This window comes from Lonchura striata, chromosome 3 (assembly GCF_050655825.1).
Source record: "Lonchura striata isolate lonStrDom1 chromosome 3, ASM5065582v1, whole genome shotgun sequence".
Taxonomy (NCBI): Eukaryota; Metazoa; Chordata; class Aves; order Passeriformes; family Estrildidae; genus Lonchura; species Lonchura striata.
The window spans coordinates 57694084-57708576 of record NC_140705.1 but is presented as its reverse complement, the minus strand read 5'-3'; the positions used below and the strand labels follow the sequence as shown (position 1 = coordinate 57708576).

Below are 14493 nucleotides of genomic sequence, written 5' to 3'. Positions count from 1 at the left end.
AGTTTTAGTCATCTTGTAACAGGCAGTTCTAGAGACACTTCTGAATAAAAAACAGATCTTGGTTCTCTGACAATGATACTTCATTTCTAAACACATTTCCATTAATTACACTCTCAAAATCAAAAGTCATGGAAACCAAATGTTTCCAGTTGGACAACATAATGAATTTAGATTGTGGTCTATTCATCTTGAATTTAAATTAATTTAACAGACTCAGACTAATTATATCTCTGAAAATCCATAGAAAGGTAATTTGAATTTATCTGTTTTAATAGTGAATAACTTAACACTATGTATATAGGTTCATTCTTCAAAAGCATTTTTGTAATGGCATGATGCAAAATATACCTAAATTAGCAGAACTGCCCTTGACTTGAACAGACTGTAGAACAGGCTTCAACCACCATGACTTTGTCAAGAATAAAATTCTCAAGTGATTTCTTATAAGATATGATGAGAAATGAAACACACACAGGTTCTCATTGATCATAGCTGGAGCCCACAAAGTGACATGTGAAAAGTGGCTGAAAGGGAACCCTTAAGGACTGGAAAAGACATGGTTATTGATTTACCAGGAACAGTCTTGCCAAGTTTAAATGAAGGAAAACAGAAAAATGGCATAACCTGGGTGTAATTCTTTTGAGGTAATGCACTATGCGAGTAAGAACTGTGTTAGTAGTCTCTAGCATCCCTTCCTAAAACATCTACATAATTTTAATTAAATAAATGGCTACAGTAAAAAACTTAAAAGATAGGAACTCCAGTCAATTATGAAGGATAAATTACCATGTATGCCAGTATTTTACCAAGATAAAACTATGACATGTGCAATAAATGTCTTACAAATGTTTACATCTTAACTTATGAAGAATATTTGCGTAGACTAAAGCTTTGAAAGGTGATGAACTTTAACAACAAAACTACTCTCTCATTTAATTTATATTGATTAACTTAACTATATGAATGAATATATCGCATACACTCAAAGAAAATGTTACGTATTTCCCACAATTCTGTAATTCCTTTCAGGGAAAAAAGGGAATCACAGTGCACTAAAAATAATTTTATACCAAAACTGTTATTCTGGATTTGTTTTTCAAACTCAAAATTCATGAAAGTTCTGTAATTCAAAGTCAAAACTATAACCCAGCAACTAAATAAATCATAGTAATATTTATGGGCTTAGTAGTGATACTGAATTTATGGCGTACATTACATATATGAGAGTAACCCTTCTCTAAGGGGATCAAAATACTTAACATAATTTCATTAGATCTAATCAACTAGATTTTGCCAATAATTTCTTTCAACCTTTAACTTTGCTCAGTTTTGTACGGTTTTGCAAACAAAAAACTGCCCAGCATCCTATAGAGTGGGAAAAATACCTTTTCTTGAATAAATCTTTCCTCAGAAGTCACTTACATTGCACTATAGCATTTTATTGACTAATATAACCTAAACTTTGTTTAATGATGTAAATTTTCTTAATGTATTTGTACTTAAATGAACAATTCGAATTAAATAAGAATAGGTAGTCAGAAAATCAGTGCATGGGGTTTTTTTTTTGTTTGTGATCTACAGGCTTTATAGTTGACTAGGGCTTTTTTTTCCTTACCTGGAACTCTCTTTGCCCAGTTGATCATGTGCACCAATTCTCTGTCTGCAAGGTTGGTCAACAGCGTCATCATAGAAGCTTCATTGAATGGTCTGTTTGGGTCATATTCAGAATAAACTAGGGGTGGCTCAGCTTCCAGCAAGGCACTGACCATCTGTTCTGCTGTCAGGGACAGGGCTGGGCTGTTCTTCTTGTTATGTTTAACCACCAGTGGACTTGCCCAAAGGGTGGGAGCTCGCAGCTCTGTTGAAGAAGCCTCCCCATTCCTGGAATCCTGCTCCTCTCTTTGGCGTTTTTGTTTCATCACTCGCCCACCTCTGCGGTCTTTTCGGATTCCTAGAGACACACAAGAATATCATGAACTCCTTCCCTTGAACTTAAGTATTATGTACACTTGGCTTCAGTCAACAGCAGATGCTTTTGATAGACCCAGGCAGCATTGACTCTTGATTTATTTTCTGAAGACTTCTTTGGGAGTCTTACACCAGTAGTTAGACAGAAAAACTATTTTTTAAAGTACAGTGTATATAATAGTGCACCCTTTCCTAAAATTCAGATCAGTTGGGCTCACACAGAAATCTAGACAAGTGAACTGTACAGCTGCTTTAGCCCCGCAAAAGGAAGTCAGTTATTGAGAATAAATAAATATTTCTTTATTGCTCAAAATTTCAAAGTGTGTCCCAACCTCTTGCAGACCATTAATCTATAAATTAACAATTATAAATTAATGATGTTGGTGGGTCAGACGGATCACTGAAGTAGCTCTCAAAAACTCTCTAGAATATTTTGCTTAAGGTAACCAATTATTTTAATTAAACATCATCCTATTACTGAGCCTGTGATATTTATATAAATATTTATATAAAACCACTCAAGAAAGTTCCCATTGTGAGTTTATACAGCAATAAAGAATTTAAGTAGACAAACATAAGAATGAAAAGGAGAGATAATCACAACCTCCGATTCTAATGTGGGAGACCTACTGTCAAAAGGCTGAAATAAACCACAACAGAAACCATTATTGTTATTACTGCACATTTCTGCAATGTGCTTTGCACTGTATGACCCTGAACCTTAGGATATTATCAAGTCAGCCATACCAATTCAAACAACATAAGACCTTTGCAGTGGAACAAAATCTCCCTTTGTGGAAAGGTTACAAGAAAAATACAATGATAAAGCCCACGTGGAACTCCAGCCATAAAAGGGAAGGTTAAGTCTAGCTCTAAGTGGAGGAGTAACATGCATTTTGAGACTGAGTCAAAAACCTTAATCCATCATCAAGTGGAGGCAAGGGAGGACAACCAAGTAATAAGGAAAGCACACAAGGAATTGAGATATGAGAAGGCAGTTTATGATGGGCTTATGCTTATGCTGGAGTTCTCATGAATAGGAAAAACAGCACTAGCCCCAGCTTGAAAAGCAAAAGTATCTACAGAGAATAAAGATATTAACCATTCAAGAAAAAGGGAAGAGAAAACATTTGAAACAAAACCACAACAAAAACACTTGTAAGAAATTAGTACAGGTCTTTCTAATAGTTGGGGAAAGGGTAACACCTTTGCTTCAGCTCTCTTCACATCACAAAATTTCAAACCTTTAGAATCCTAGTCTTTGTTGGCAGCATTTTCATCTCACATACAACATGCTTTCATATAAATGCTGGTTTTTTTCAGCCTCAAAGAAACAGGGAGAATCTTTAAATCTCTTTTCCTCTGCCTTGAACTATGAATTCAACACTGAATTAGTATTTGGAAATTAGGCATTTTCTGTTTAATTCATTCAAAATCTAATGGGCTTTGTGATTCTATTCTATTAATCTATTCAGATAAAGGGAGTTCAATAAATCTCTCATCACTCCTATTACTTACCCTATCTACATTCTCCCATTCACTAAACTATTTCTAAGCCAAAACTCTCAAGTGTGTTGCTGCTCCCATTTTTCATTCAGCAACACCAATCTTTCCTACCACTAAACAGTTTCTGTTAAGGAGAGGCAGGGAGATTCTTGCTATTCAGAAAAACACAAGAATTATTCTGGCAAATTGTCATCATAGAAATATTCTCACTGGTAACTTCCCTGCAATACCCAATAGCAGGCATGCTCTATCTGTAACAGATATTTTTGTTGCATGCTTTGTATCAATTTGATGGTTTTAAATTAAATTTCCCTGTGAAACATGTATATATAATTGCTTGAACAAGCCCACATGGTTCACAGAAACTAAAGCATTTGTTACAAATTTTATAGCTCCTCATCTAGAAATTTTCTTTCAAAGAGAAAAAAATTTCTTTTTATCCTTGGGATCTGTGGTGTTCAACATACTCATGAATAGATAGGCTGACACAATTCATAAACAAGAAGTTGAGGTTAGAAAAATACTATAAAAATATCAGATAAGTTTAGAAAGTAAACAGAAGGCTAGAAATTACTAGGAAAGGAAGGGAGGACAGAATAACTTCATAAATCACCGAGTTTATTATCATGAGGCACACTACAGTGAAGACTGCATGCAGTTCTGTTCCTCCCAAATTAAAAAGAGACATAAAAATATATGAAAAAGGGATAGGAGAAAAATAGGTAAGATGATTTGAAATGTGGAACACCTTTGGTGTAAGAAATATCTAAATTGACTATATCTGCTTTGTCTCTAAGCCAGATACAAGACTAGAAAATCAGGAATAACAAAAAGATTAATAAGGTACAAAACACTAAAGCTTCTCATCTAATACAATAAAGTTTTAAATTAAAATACCCCATGCATGGTTCAGGACAGACAGGAAGTGGTTCTCTTTCACACTATGGAGAAAGGAAACTGACAATGTGAATAAATTAGAAGGTGGTATACTTAGAAAGCTGTAGGCCAAATGTGATAGACAACAGAAGCCATTAATGGTTAATAAATATAAGTAGGACAACTTCAGCATTAAGCCTCCATCACACAGATTACTGGAAGATCAGAGTTTTTGTGGGTTTGCTTTTCATTTATTCCAGGCCTGCCTTGTTAAGTAAAACAAGTGTGTGATGAGGATTTTACATAGCAGAGGAAAGGTGGCAAATGTAAGGATATTTAGCTGTTTATAAATAAAACAGACGTTAAATAAAAACAATAGTTTTATTTTTAATTCATCTGAAAGCCTACCACTGCTTTTCTTCACCTTAGAACAAAAAAGTGATGCATTGAGCAAAGCTGCATATAACCAGTTTGGAGGAGATGCCCACCACAAATTTACTTTTTGCATTTTTATTTCAGGATTTAAAAAAAAAAAAAAAAATCGACCAACCAACCAACTGTAGCAATGTTACTACTGGATTTTGTAGAGATTAAGTCTGAAAAAAAGTCAGTAAGAGTATGCATTCCTTCTGAATCCCATCAGCAGCTTTTATTATCACAGACAGAAAAGTCTCTGAATCTGTATAAGTATCATATTCATAAGAGATTTATAGAAATTACTACTAACCCTTTACCTAAGGCCTAGATTGACAAGCAACAAATTTATACATTTTCTTGTACTAAATAAGTATCTCTCTGAAAAACACAAATGCTCCCAAATCTCCTTCAACTTAATCAAATTTTATCTCTGTTAAAGAGAGATAATGATGCACAGTCACTAATTCCAAAAAAGGCAACTCTATCAAACTACAATTTCCTTGCCAAAAGTGAAATGATTCTGTAAGGGTTTTTAAAATATATGAATGCATCAATTTTAATTCAACAGTTCAACCAATAAAGGAACCTTAATTGTCAAGTATTATGAAAAACAATATTCTAGCAAAAATTGAAGTACTATGCATCTTGCAAGAGCTCTAAAACAATTTCCACTTGAGTTTTAAAGCTGCAAGAGCCAAGATTTTTAAAGGCAGTTTTATAAAGCTTCATATGTAAATTCAGTCAGACTTCTGGACATGGAGACAGGTTTCAAAACTGCTAAGTAATTATATAATCAAATCATTAGAACCTGATCAGCAGTAAAATTGCATATGGTCAATAAAATTGCATATGACACTCCCACGGGAGGGGAGTTGGAACTAGATGATCTTTAATGTCCTTTCCAACTCAAGATTCTATGAGTGTATGCTTATTAAAGAAATGTTAACCATATGAAATACTTCCCTAGTGTTTTCCCACATGTCATTAAAACAAAACAAAAAATAAATTCCAGATCATTAAAACAAAAGATTCAAAATTAAAATTGCACTGCATATTGAATCTCTGCTGTACAACAGCCAGTTTTTTCCTACCTATTGATAATTAAAAAGCTTCACTTTTATACCTTCATATATAATATTCAAGAATGTTTAGAGAAAGAAAAGTAGGATACCAATTACAGTCAAGTTTGCTTGGCCGTGTGTACTACAGAATAATGCATTTTAGATTCGAAGATGCAGGTATAATCTCAAATTTTATTCAAGTTAAATATACTCCCTGTGAAAAGGCTTGTATAATATTTTTCAATTTCTTTCTTGTTAGAAATGTGGTCAATAAGCAAGTTCATAGCCACTAGCCACGCATTATTTTTTTTCACTTGGCTTGGGTTTTTTCTTGCTTGTGTTTGGGGTTTTTTTTGTTGTTTTTTTTTTTTGTTTGTTTGTTTGTGATTTTTTTTTTTTGTTTGGTTTGGGATTTTTTTCTGTTTTCTTTTTTTTTTTTTTTTAGTTTAAGAGGACAACAAAAAGATGGAACTATGATTAAGTTTGGAAACAGTAAAGGGTAAATTGTTTACCAGCTAACTTCCCAGCCTGGAGCAACCTTTGAACCCGAGGCTCTTTGTCCACACTTCTGCTCCCTGTCAGCAGGCCCCAGAGGGGAGACATTTGACACTTCTATATACACACACAGCCTTGTAGCATTAACAGCCTATAATTTTGTCAGTTTGTCAAAAGAGTGTTTCAAATGTGCTTGGAAACACCTTCTCTTCTAAACATCGTTGCTGTTCTTCATGACCAGCCTACCTCATTGGCATCCTGTTAAAAGTTGCCAGAGAGAAAGAATCTCTAATGTTCTGTAAATCAAACTCTGTTTGACAATAAAAGAGAAAACGTATGTGGGAAGTGAAAGATATTATAAATAAGAAGGCATCTCTCAGAGAGGCAGAGAGTCAACTGCCCCACTGATGATCAGAGTGTTAAGGGAGGATGCACAGAACGGGCCATGGCAGAGTTGCCAGACAAATCCTTTACACCAGTGTTTGCAAAGGAAGAAAACAGATTTTCCTATGACATAAACCTACTTTTCTGAAACTGAAGCTGGGTTTGAAGAGGCCAGAAATTCAAAAGCCTCTCTTCAAATGGCCATGTATGTGAATGATTTACTAAACTATTGGGGGAAAACCTCTGGGGCTGAGTCCAGGCTCACTTTGTTGTCATGGCTGCCATTAGCCAAAGTAAGGGACTGCAAAAGTAAAACATTGTGAACAAGCCAACAGTTCCCTTACGGACACAAACATGAGTTTCTAAGCAGTGTCTAAGCAAAACTGGCCTTAGAGTCCAAAGGGCAGATACAAGCAAGGCAGCTGTCTCCTAAGCCTCTTATGACAACTTCACTTTACAGGTTAGCCTTATTAGGCACATCTCTGTTGAATTCAACAGATTTATAATGCTTCATTGAAATAAAACAGAATCCTACAGCTTCCTTTTCAAATATAAGGTCAGTGTAGCTGGTGTACATAAGTAGAAATCAATTATATCATTTCATTCTTGATAGATTTGTAACAGACAAAGATTGTTGAAGCTATGACTACAATGTAGGTTCTAATACTGTAATGTATCTCAGCATAGTGGTCCTTGCAAGGTGATTTTAAAGACTTTTGAGATTTTTGGGAACTATTCTGCTTGAATCTCTCTACATAAATACATTTCTGGTCACAGAAAAGTAACACCATTTTCCAAATTCAAATTTCATAGCCTAAATAAATCCTTCTTTTGAATATGATTCAGACAATCAACCTCTTATTTCATTCCCATTTCTCTTTCGGAAAATAAAACAGTGATGTAAATTGTGCTGAAAACCCAGGTGGGTCGACAATTAATTTAAATGAGAAACATTGTCTGAAATCTTCTGAAAAGATTAATCAGAATTTAATGTCTAATCTCAAACAGACCTGCCCCAAGTGACAGTGCTTAACAGCCTGGTTTCTGACAAAGATATCTAGACAGTACAATAAATAAGTAACAGATTTGTGTTCAGTCTGTGCACCTGGATGTTACAGCCTTTTTGTCTCCTGAGTTCTGTATGTCTATTTATGTGAGGTTTTTTCTCAAAAAATATCTCTTATCCTTTTCCAAACTGGAGCTTATTTCTCCTCTATAATCAGGACCCCCTTCTATTGGAGATAGAGGGAGAGGTGTTTGGGTTCAGATATTCTTGTTCAACTCCTTGCTCTGGTACCAGTTTGCTCATTGACCAAGTCACACTGCGTATCTCAGTGCTCCGGAACTCCTACTAACTAAAATACAGATCATAAAACTAGTCTTTCATGTTAAGTCTTAAGGGCCTGGTGACAAAAAACAGATGTTAACAAGCAGGCAAATGTCATTTGGGGTCTCTAATGACTATTTATAATGCACAGTTTGAGAACCAATGGTCTATTAAATTAAAGATGAAGGTGCAAGGCATGATTCATCCTAATCTGTATTTTTGTATTCAATCTTTGGCAGTCATAGCACACATTTTAAAGAGCATCTTAGAACATGTAGAAGTGAAACAAGAGAAGTTCAATTAATCCACCATTCAAATTAATCCCTTTTAGTGTCAACACTCCTGATAAACTCATACCAAGTTTTGGTCACAGCAAATATGGCAACTGCCCCATTTTTAGACAATATTTACATTGCCCCTTCAGACATTTCAGGGATAGCAATAAACCTTTTGAGGAACATTATCTACCTTTACATCAACCATGATTTGGGAAAGCCAGTCATTTTAAGACAATGAGTCCATTGATATAAATCTCAAAGACAATAAGAAATTTTAATTGCTACATTTTAGAAATTGAGTATTGGAGGTGTTTGGCCAGATATCAGGACTGAGTGGGAGAACTGAACTGTAAATGTCTAACCAAGAGAAGAACTAGAATCATACAATCACAGAATCATGGATGGCTTTGGGTTGGAGAGGATCTAAAAGATCATCTAGTTCCAACCTCTTTGCCATGGTTAAAGATACCTTTCATTAGACCAGGTAGCTCAGAGCCCCATCCAAGCTGGCCTTGAACATTACCAGGGATGGGGCAACATTTTTCAGCAACCTGGTCCAGTCCTCTCCACCACTTCAGGGAATAGAATTTTCTAATCCAAACCTACCCTCTTCCAGTTTGAAGCCATTAGCCCTTGTCCTACCACAAAATTATCTTATAAAAAGTCCCTCTTGAGCTCTCTTATAGCTCTAGTACTCTAGGAATTACTCAAGTAATTAAAAAAGTATGAAAATACCAAAAAGCCTATGTAAACTAATATACAACTATAATTAGCTTTACCATTTCAGGCAAGTGTTCAAAGTTACACATTAAAAATCCTGCATCCATTCCTCATTCTTTTTTTTTTACATATTCTGTTATAGCGTATAACTAAGCATAAGAAAATTTGTCCTATTTTATCCCCTTTCCACCTGGCTGTAAAATTTTTAACCATGTATAAATTCACTACTGAATCTGCTTTGAGCAGGTGGCTCAATAAAAGACCTCCTAGATGTCCTCCTAGCACAGATCATTTTATGAAGTGGAATAGGAAGATAAATCACGGCAAAGGTGTTCACAATAACGGTCTCTGTAATTCTGGGGACAGAACACAGGAATATTGTATTTTGTGACAATTTAATGGTAGTGATCCCTGCTTTATGTGTGTAAAGAGAAGAAAAAATATTTCACTAAAAAAATCTGATTTCATTTCCACCTTATTTTCCCAGAAAACTGCTGTAAACTCACAAAACTTTGCTTCAAATGTGCCTGAGTACATAATTTTGGCCCAACAATTTCAACTTAAATTCCTAATACATTTATCAGGCCCCACCTACAGTTGTTTGGCTGAGTACAGAACAGTATGTCTAATAAGTATCATTGAGGTTCTCCTCGAACAAACCAGAATCATTTCACGTCCACAATCCATTTCATTTCATTCACTAATTTCCCGTTTTAATATAATAGTTCATTAAAAGATAAGTACATGAAAATGTAGAAGACCTTGAGCCCATCCAGTGGTTGCATCAGACATCAATTTACTTCTACATTTAGAATTATTTTAATAACTCTCTAGACATTTTTCATGAATAAATATAGAATTCAGCAAGGAAGCATAGCTCTCTCAATTTAAAGACAAAAAAAAGCAAGGTCCTTCTCTGAGAGAATGAAAAATTTGTTTTTTTCATTTTCCCTGTAAAAATTTATCTTAAATTTCAGCAAGACTGCTGCACTGAACTAGACTGGCTTAGAGGCCCGTAACCATTTCCAAAGAATGTAAGAGAAAAACTGAAGCCTAGAGACTCCAATCTCTAGGAGTTTATGAAAGTGTCTACAATCAAATGGTATGTGGTTTTAGCACTCTGTTACAGCCAGCAGACAGTTTCACTCCCTGGGTAGCATAACAGTAATTTCTGAAGCATTCTCAGACAAATTATGAGGGTAACACTGAAAGATGAAGGCTACAAATGTGCTGTAACTCTGCAATTTCATTATCACAACAATCAGTATACAGAATCTTCTCTCTAGAACCTGAAATTTCAGGCTGTTCAAAGACAGTAAATGCCCCATGTCATATACAAAATCACCATCTGAATGTAGCACATGAGCACTCAAGTCCTTGATGGCCCCATTTCCTATGATTTGACATTAGGATGCCATCAGCATTCAACAATTGAAACAATTATGTAGGTGTCACGGTGGTTAAACACGGACTGTCAGGCAAATAATGGACTTTTCTTTAGGTATCTTGAATTTAGCATAATGCCAATTTTTTGCCATAGCCACTAGCACCCTGTTGCTCCTATTGCACACAGCACTTAATGATAAACCTGTCCTGTCACACGTTGAAACGACAGGGAAAGAATGCAGCATGTTAATTAGTAGAAACCCTCATTCACTTACCACACTATAAAAATAATTAATAAAAACAATAAAACAAGGTACTTTTGGGTTTCATAAAATTAAGGTCTTTGGGCTCAAGTCACCAGAAAGCTTTTAAAACAATGGAGAAACAAAGCTAGGTCTGTATTGGAGCAGAGGACACCTGCACCTTACATATGGTTGGAGCTTCAAGGTTGCAACTGCTGTAACAACTCCATTTGAAAGCTGGCATCCTGCATCATGTGAAAGTTGTTGTACACTTCCCCAAACCAGGACTCAAACAAGCTTCAAGGAGTCATTACCCAGACTGTGAAGAAAAACAAGGCTTCTCTCCCCTGGTACAGAACACAAGTAAAAGGGACATAGCAAGGATTTTATTTGATGTGTCCACTTTACCCTCATGTACAAAGAGGAGAGCATAAACTAATTAATAACACATAAGTTTAAGGTCCCTTGGGTTTGTTTAATCAGAAAGAGAGAATGAAGCATTTGGACAAAATTTAAGTGCTTGAAATTATGCCTCAGATGCCCACCACATCAGCAGAGATTCTTGCAGTCTAATTGTCTCTTGAAGCAGCGCAGGAGCAGATGCAGAAGGAAACACTTGCAAACACAAGAGGAGAGAAAAAAAAAAAACTCTTCAGTACTGAAATAAGTTTTTAAAAGACCCAAGAACAGGAAAGAAAAAAAAAAATCAATAAAATTTCCACAGGAACGCATAAGAGGAACTCATCAGTAAATGTTCCTACCACACAGTTCAAGGGCCACTTGAAGCCTGCCTTTTTTTCTGCATGAAGCCTCTAAAACATATTTCAGTTGTGTCCACTCTACTAAATATAACATATATGAACATTTTCATTCTGCATTAAGTGACCTTCTATGAGGAAAACTTCAGCAACCATATTCTATATTATATGTTTAGAATTAACCAGACATGTTTAATCAAGATTTTGCCTACCTTCCACAATGTTTACTGAAAGTCCATATTTCATATCAGTTATTACTCATATCACTTAAATGGCAGATAAAAGTCACAGGTTGTCAACTTTTAAAATTTATTGAGAAACCTCAGCTAATTTAGTGTAGAAGAAAAACTGGGATTACATCTAGGGGAAAGAAAGATTACATACATTTTCCATTATATCTAAAAGTTGTATCATCATAAGCAAATTATGGAGATGGTAATAAAAGTGAGATAAGACACAAACAAATACTGAAGTTTATGATAGCATTAATGCCTTAAAAAAAAAGCAAATCCTTCAACATGAACATGAGGTGATTAAATTAAAAAAACCAATCACAAGAACTAGGAATTTTTGAAGGACATTGTGAATCTCGAGCTAATTACAGAGCTACATTATTTTAGTATATTGAAGAAAAGTTTTATTATATCTATTAAAAGATAAAATCTTCATAGCATTTTTCAGGAAAAAAATTTAAAATTAAGAACATTTAAACATTATCACTTAAAAGTTAAGCCAGATGGCATAAAAAGAATATTTACTTAACCTTTATCTTCATCTGAGAAAAATATGACAATTACAAAAGTCTAGATTTAGAAGAAAAGTTGATATTCCCTAAACATCCATGGCGTCAGTAGGGGATCAATAATGACTCCAAAAAAACTTTGAATGTTTTACTTCATGCACATTAACTACTCTTGAAGTCATCTCCAGCTATGAAAGATTTATTACTTCTGAGGGATATCAAGATTTTTTTTTTACTAAGACTTCATAAAATAAATATTTAAAAACTCTTGCCTATGAACCAGTGATGGACTTCTTGCATTATTAGTAGTACTATAAGAGCAGATAAAATTTATGCTGATCCTGATCTTGTTTATAAACTGTGAGTTTAGTTTCTTAAAAGCAGAAAACCACAACTACAAAACAATAAAAATACCACAACACTATTTTTGAGCTTCCAATTCTTGTAGTGACTATATAAATATTACAACATTGTAAAAGGAAAGGATGAAATCCAGATGAATTTTCTCAGGTGAGAACCACTGTATGAAAAAACAATTACAGAACATTTGTATTTGAAAGAAAATTTGGACAGAATTGCAGTATTTCTGTTGGAGTACTTAAATAAAAAATGCTAATTGAGAAATTGTTAACAATTTTTATGACAATAAAACAGTTACATATAGAATAGTCAAAAACCTATTAGAGACTGCATCTTGGAGAAGAGATACAAAAAACATAAAACTGGAACAGTGGATCATTAATTAAATACACTTAAGTGTAATTGTATGTAAATGTGCCAAATGAAAAACGTAATGTCATCAACATAAAGCATAATTTAAATCCTAACTATGATCTGACATGTGTACAAGGTCAAAGCTAAATCTGCATGGCATTTCATGTATGGATTATCTGGTTTTAGTGTGCCTTTCTTGAACCTCTATGTTTTTTGGATCATACCTGTGTTATTAACTACATACCCTTTGAAGAGTTCTAGCCATATAATCCATGACTTTCAGATCAATACATAAAATCTCATTAAAAAAATCAACCATCCTCTTAACTTCTAGAAGGAAAAGCAGATTTTATGTCTTCCTGCTGCTTGCATCCCAAAATTGAGATTAATAAAATCAGTCTCTGCTCTTTCCCAATCCTTGAGTTGAGAAAAATGCAGATCCAATCTCAAGTGCAGCAGCAACTGATCATTTTTCCTTTAGTCTTTCCCTTTTTCTCCTAAGATTCTCAGACTCAGCCTACTTTTGCTGGATTTACAAATTATTTGTTGAGGAAAGGACAAACATGATGAGCTACTCTTTTGTCTTGCAGCAGACTTTCTGTGGCATAAGTAAGCATTAGGTGTGCCAAAGAAAGGAAGAACCAGTCTGTAATCTAACTAGCTCTTTACATACAAAATATATGGGATCTAATCCCTTCTGCTCTGTGCACTTACTAGTTTGCTAAATTTTTCCTATAGATGTAGGTTTTCCATTACTCCTCATTGATATGTGAAATTTTTAGCAGGCTACAACAAGCCATCATTATTACATATCTTCCAGTAAAGTGTCATTTATTGCGGTTCTTATAAAATAAGTAAGCCTTTAATATTGTTGGGTTAAATTAATTCACATCTAAAATACATGTACAGTACCAGAACAGAGAAATTAACTTTCCTTTCCAGGATTCACAGAATAAAAATTACATATTGAGAAGTTTATTTAACAAATATGAACTGATTTGAGACTATCAATGCTCTTCCCACTGAACTGCAAAATGCTGCAAAATATTGGATTAAATTTCATTCATCAGGATCTGAAGCCTGCCATGAAAGACGAAAAAAACACTGAGTTAAAAATAACAGAGGAATTCTAATTCTGTTGAAATCAATGGTCCTCTTATTTTTCATGCAAATTTGGACAAGATAACATGATATTCCAGAGCTTTTCATTTTTTATTTACTAAAATAATTTTTATTTGATAGAGTTCAACTCAATAAAATCAATAGCTTCTGCTTGTATTGTAGCCTCCTGATTTTAACCTATTCTGTGTTGTAACCTATTCTCATTTTATTATAACCTCCTTTAGTTAAAAACCGTATCAACTGCCCAATGAGGCAGGCAGGCAGACAGCAATGCTGAAGATTTGATGATGGCTATGTACATACCACCTTTCATCATTCCCACTTCGTAACATTTTCTCAGTCGGCAGGCCTGGCAACTCTTCCTTCTGTTCTTGTCAATGGTGCACTGGTTAGTAGCAGGACACATGTAGTCATTGTGCCCTGTAAAACCAGAGGGAAAGTAAGGACACAGTTATACACGGACATAACAAAAATTACTATAACATCTTGGGAAAAAA

At 34.6% G+C, this 14493-nt stretch overlaps 1 protein-coding gene across 2 annotated transcripts in view; it reads right to left on the bottom strand.

Moving 5' to 3' along the window:
• The window catches only part of ESR1 (estrogen receptor 1), a 182188-nt gene that overhangs the window by 48316 nt on the left and 119379 nt on the right, over positions 1 to 14493 (bottom strand). For both annotated transcript variants that reach the window (XM_085576600.1, XM_021540602.3), the window contains exons 4-5: positions 14300 to 14416; positions 1616 to 1951 (exon numbers count right to left, since the gene is read on the bottom strand). In XM_085576600.1, coding sequence (XP_085432726.1) covers positions 1616 to 1951; positions 14300 to 14416 — 453 coding nt within the window. The remainder of the gene's footprint in view (positions 1 to 1615; positions 1952 to 14299; positions 14417 to 14493) is intronic.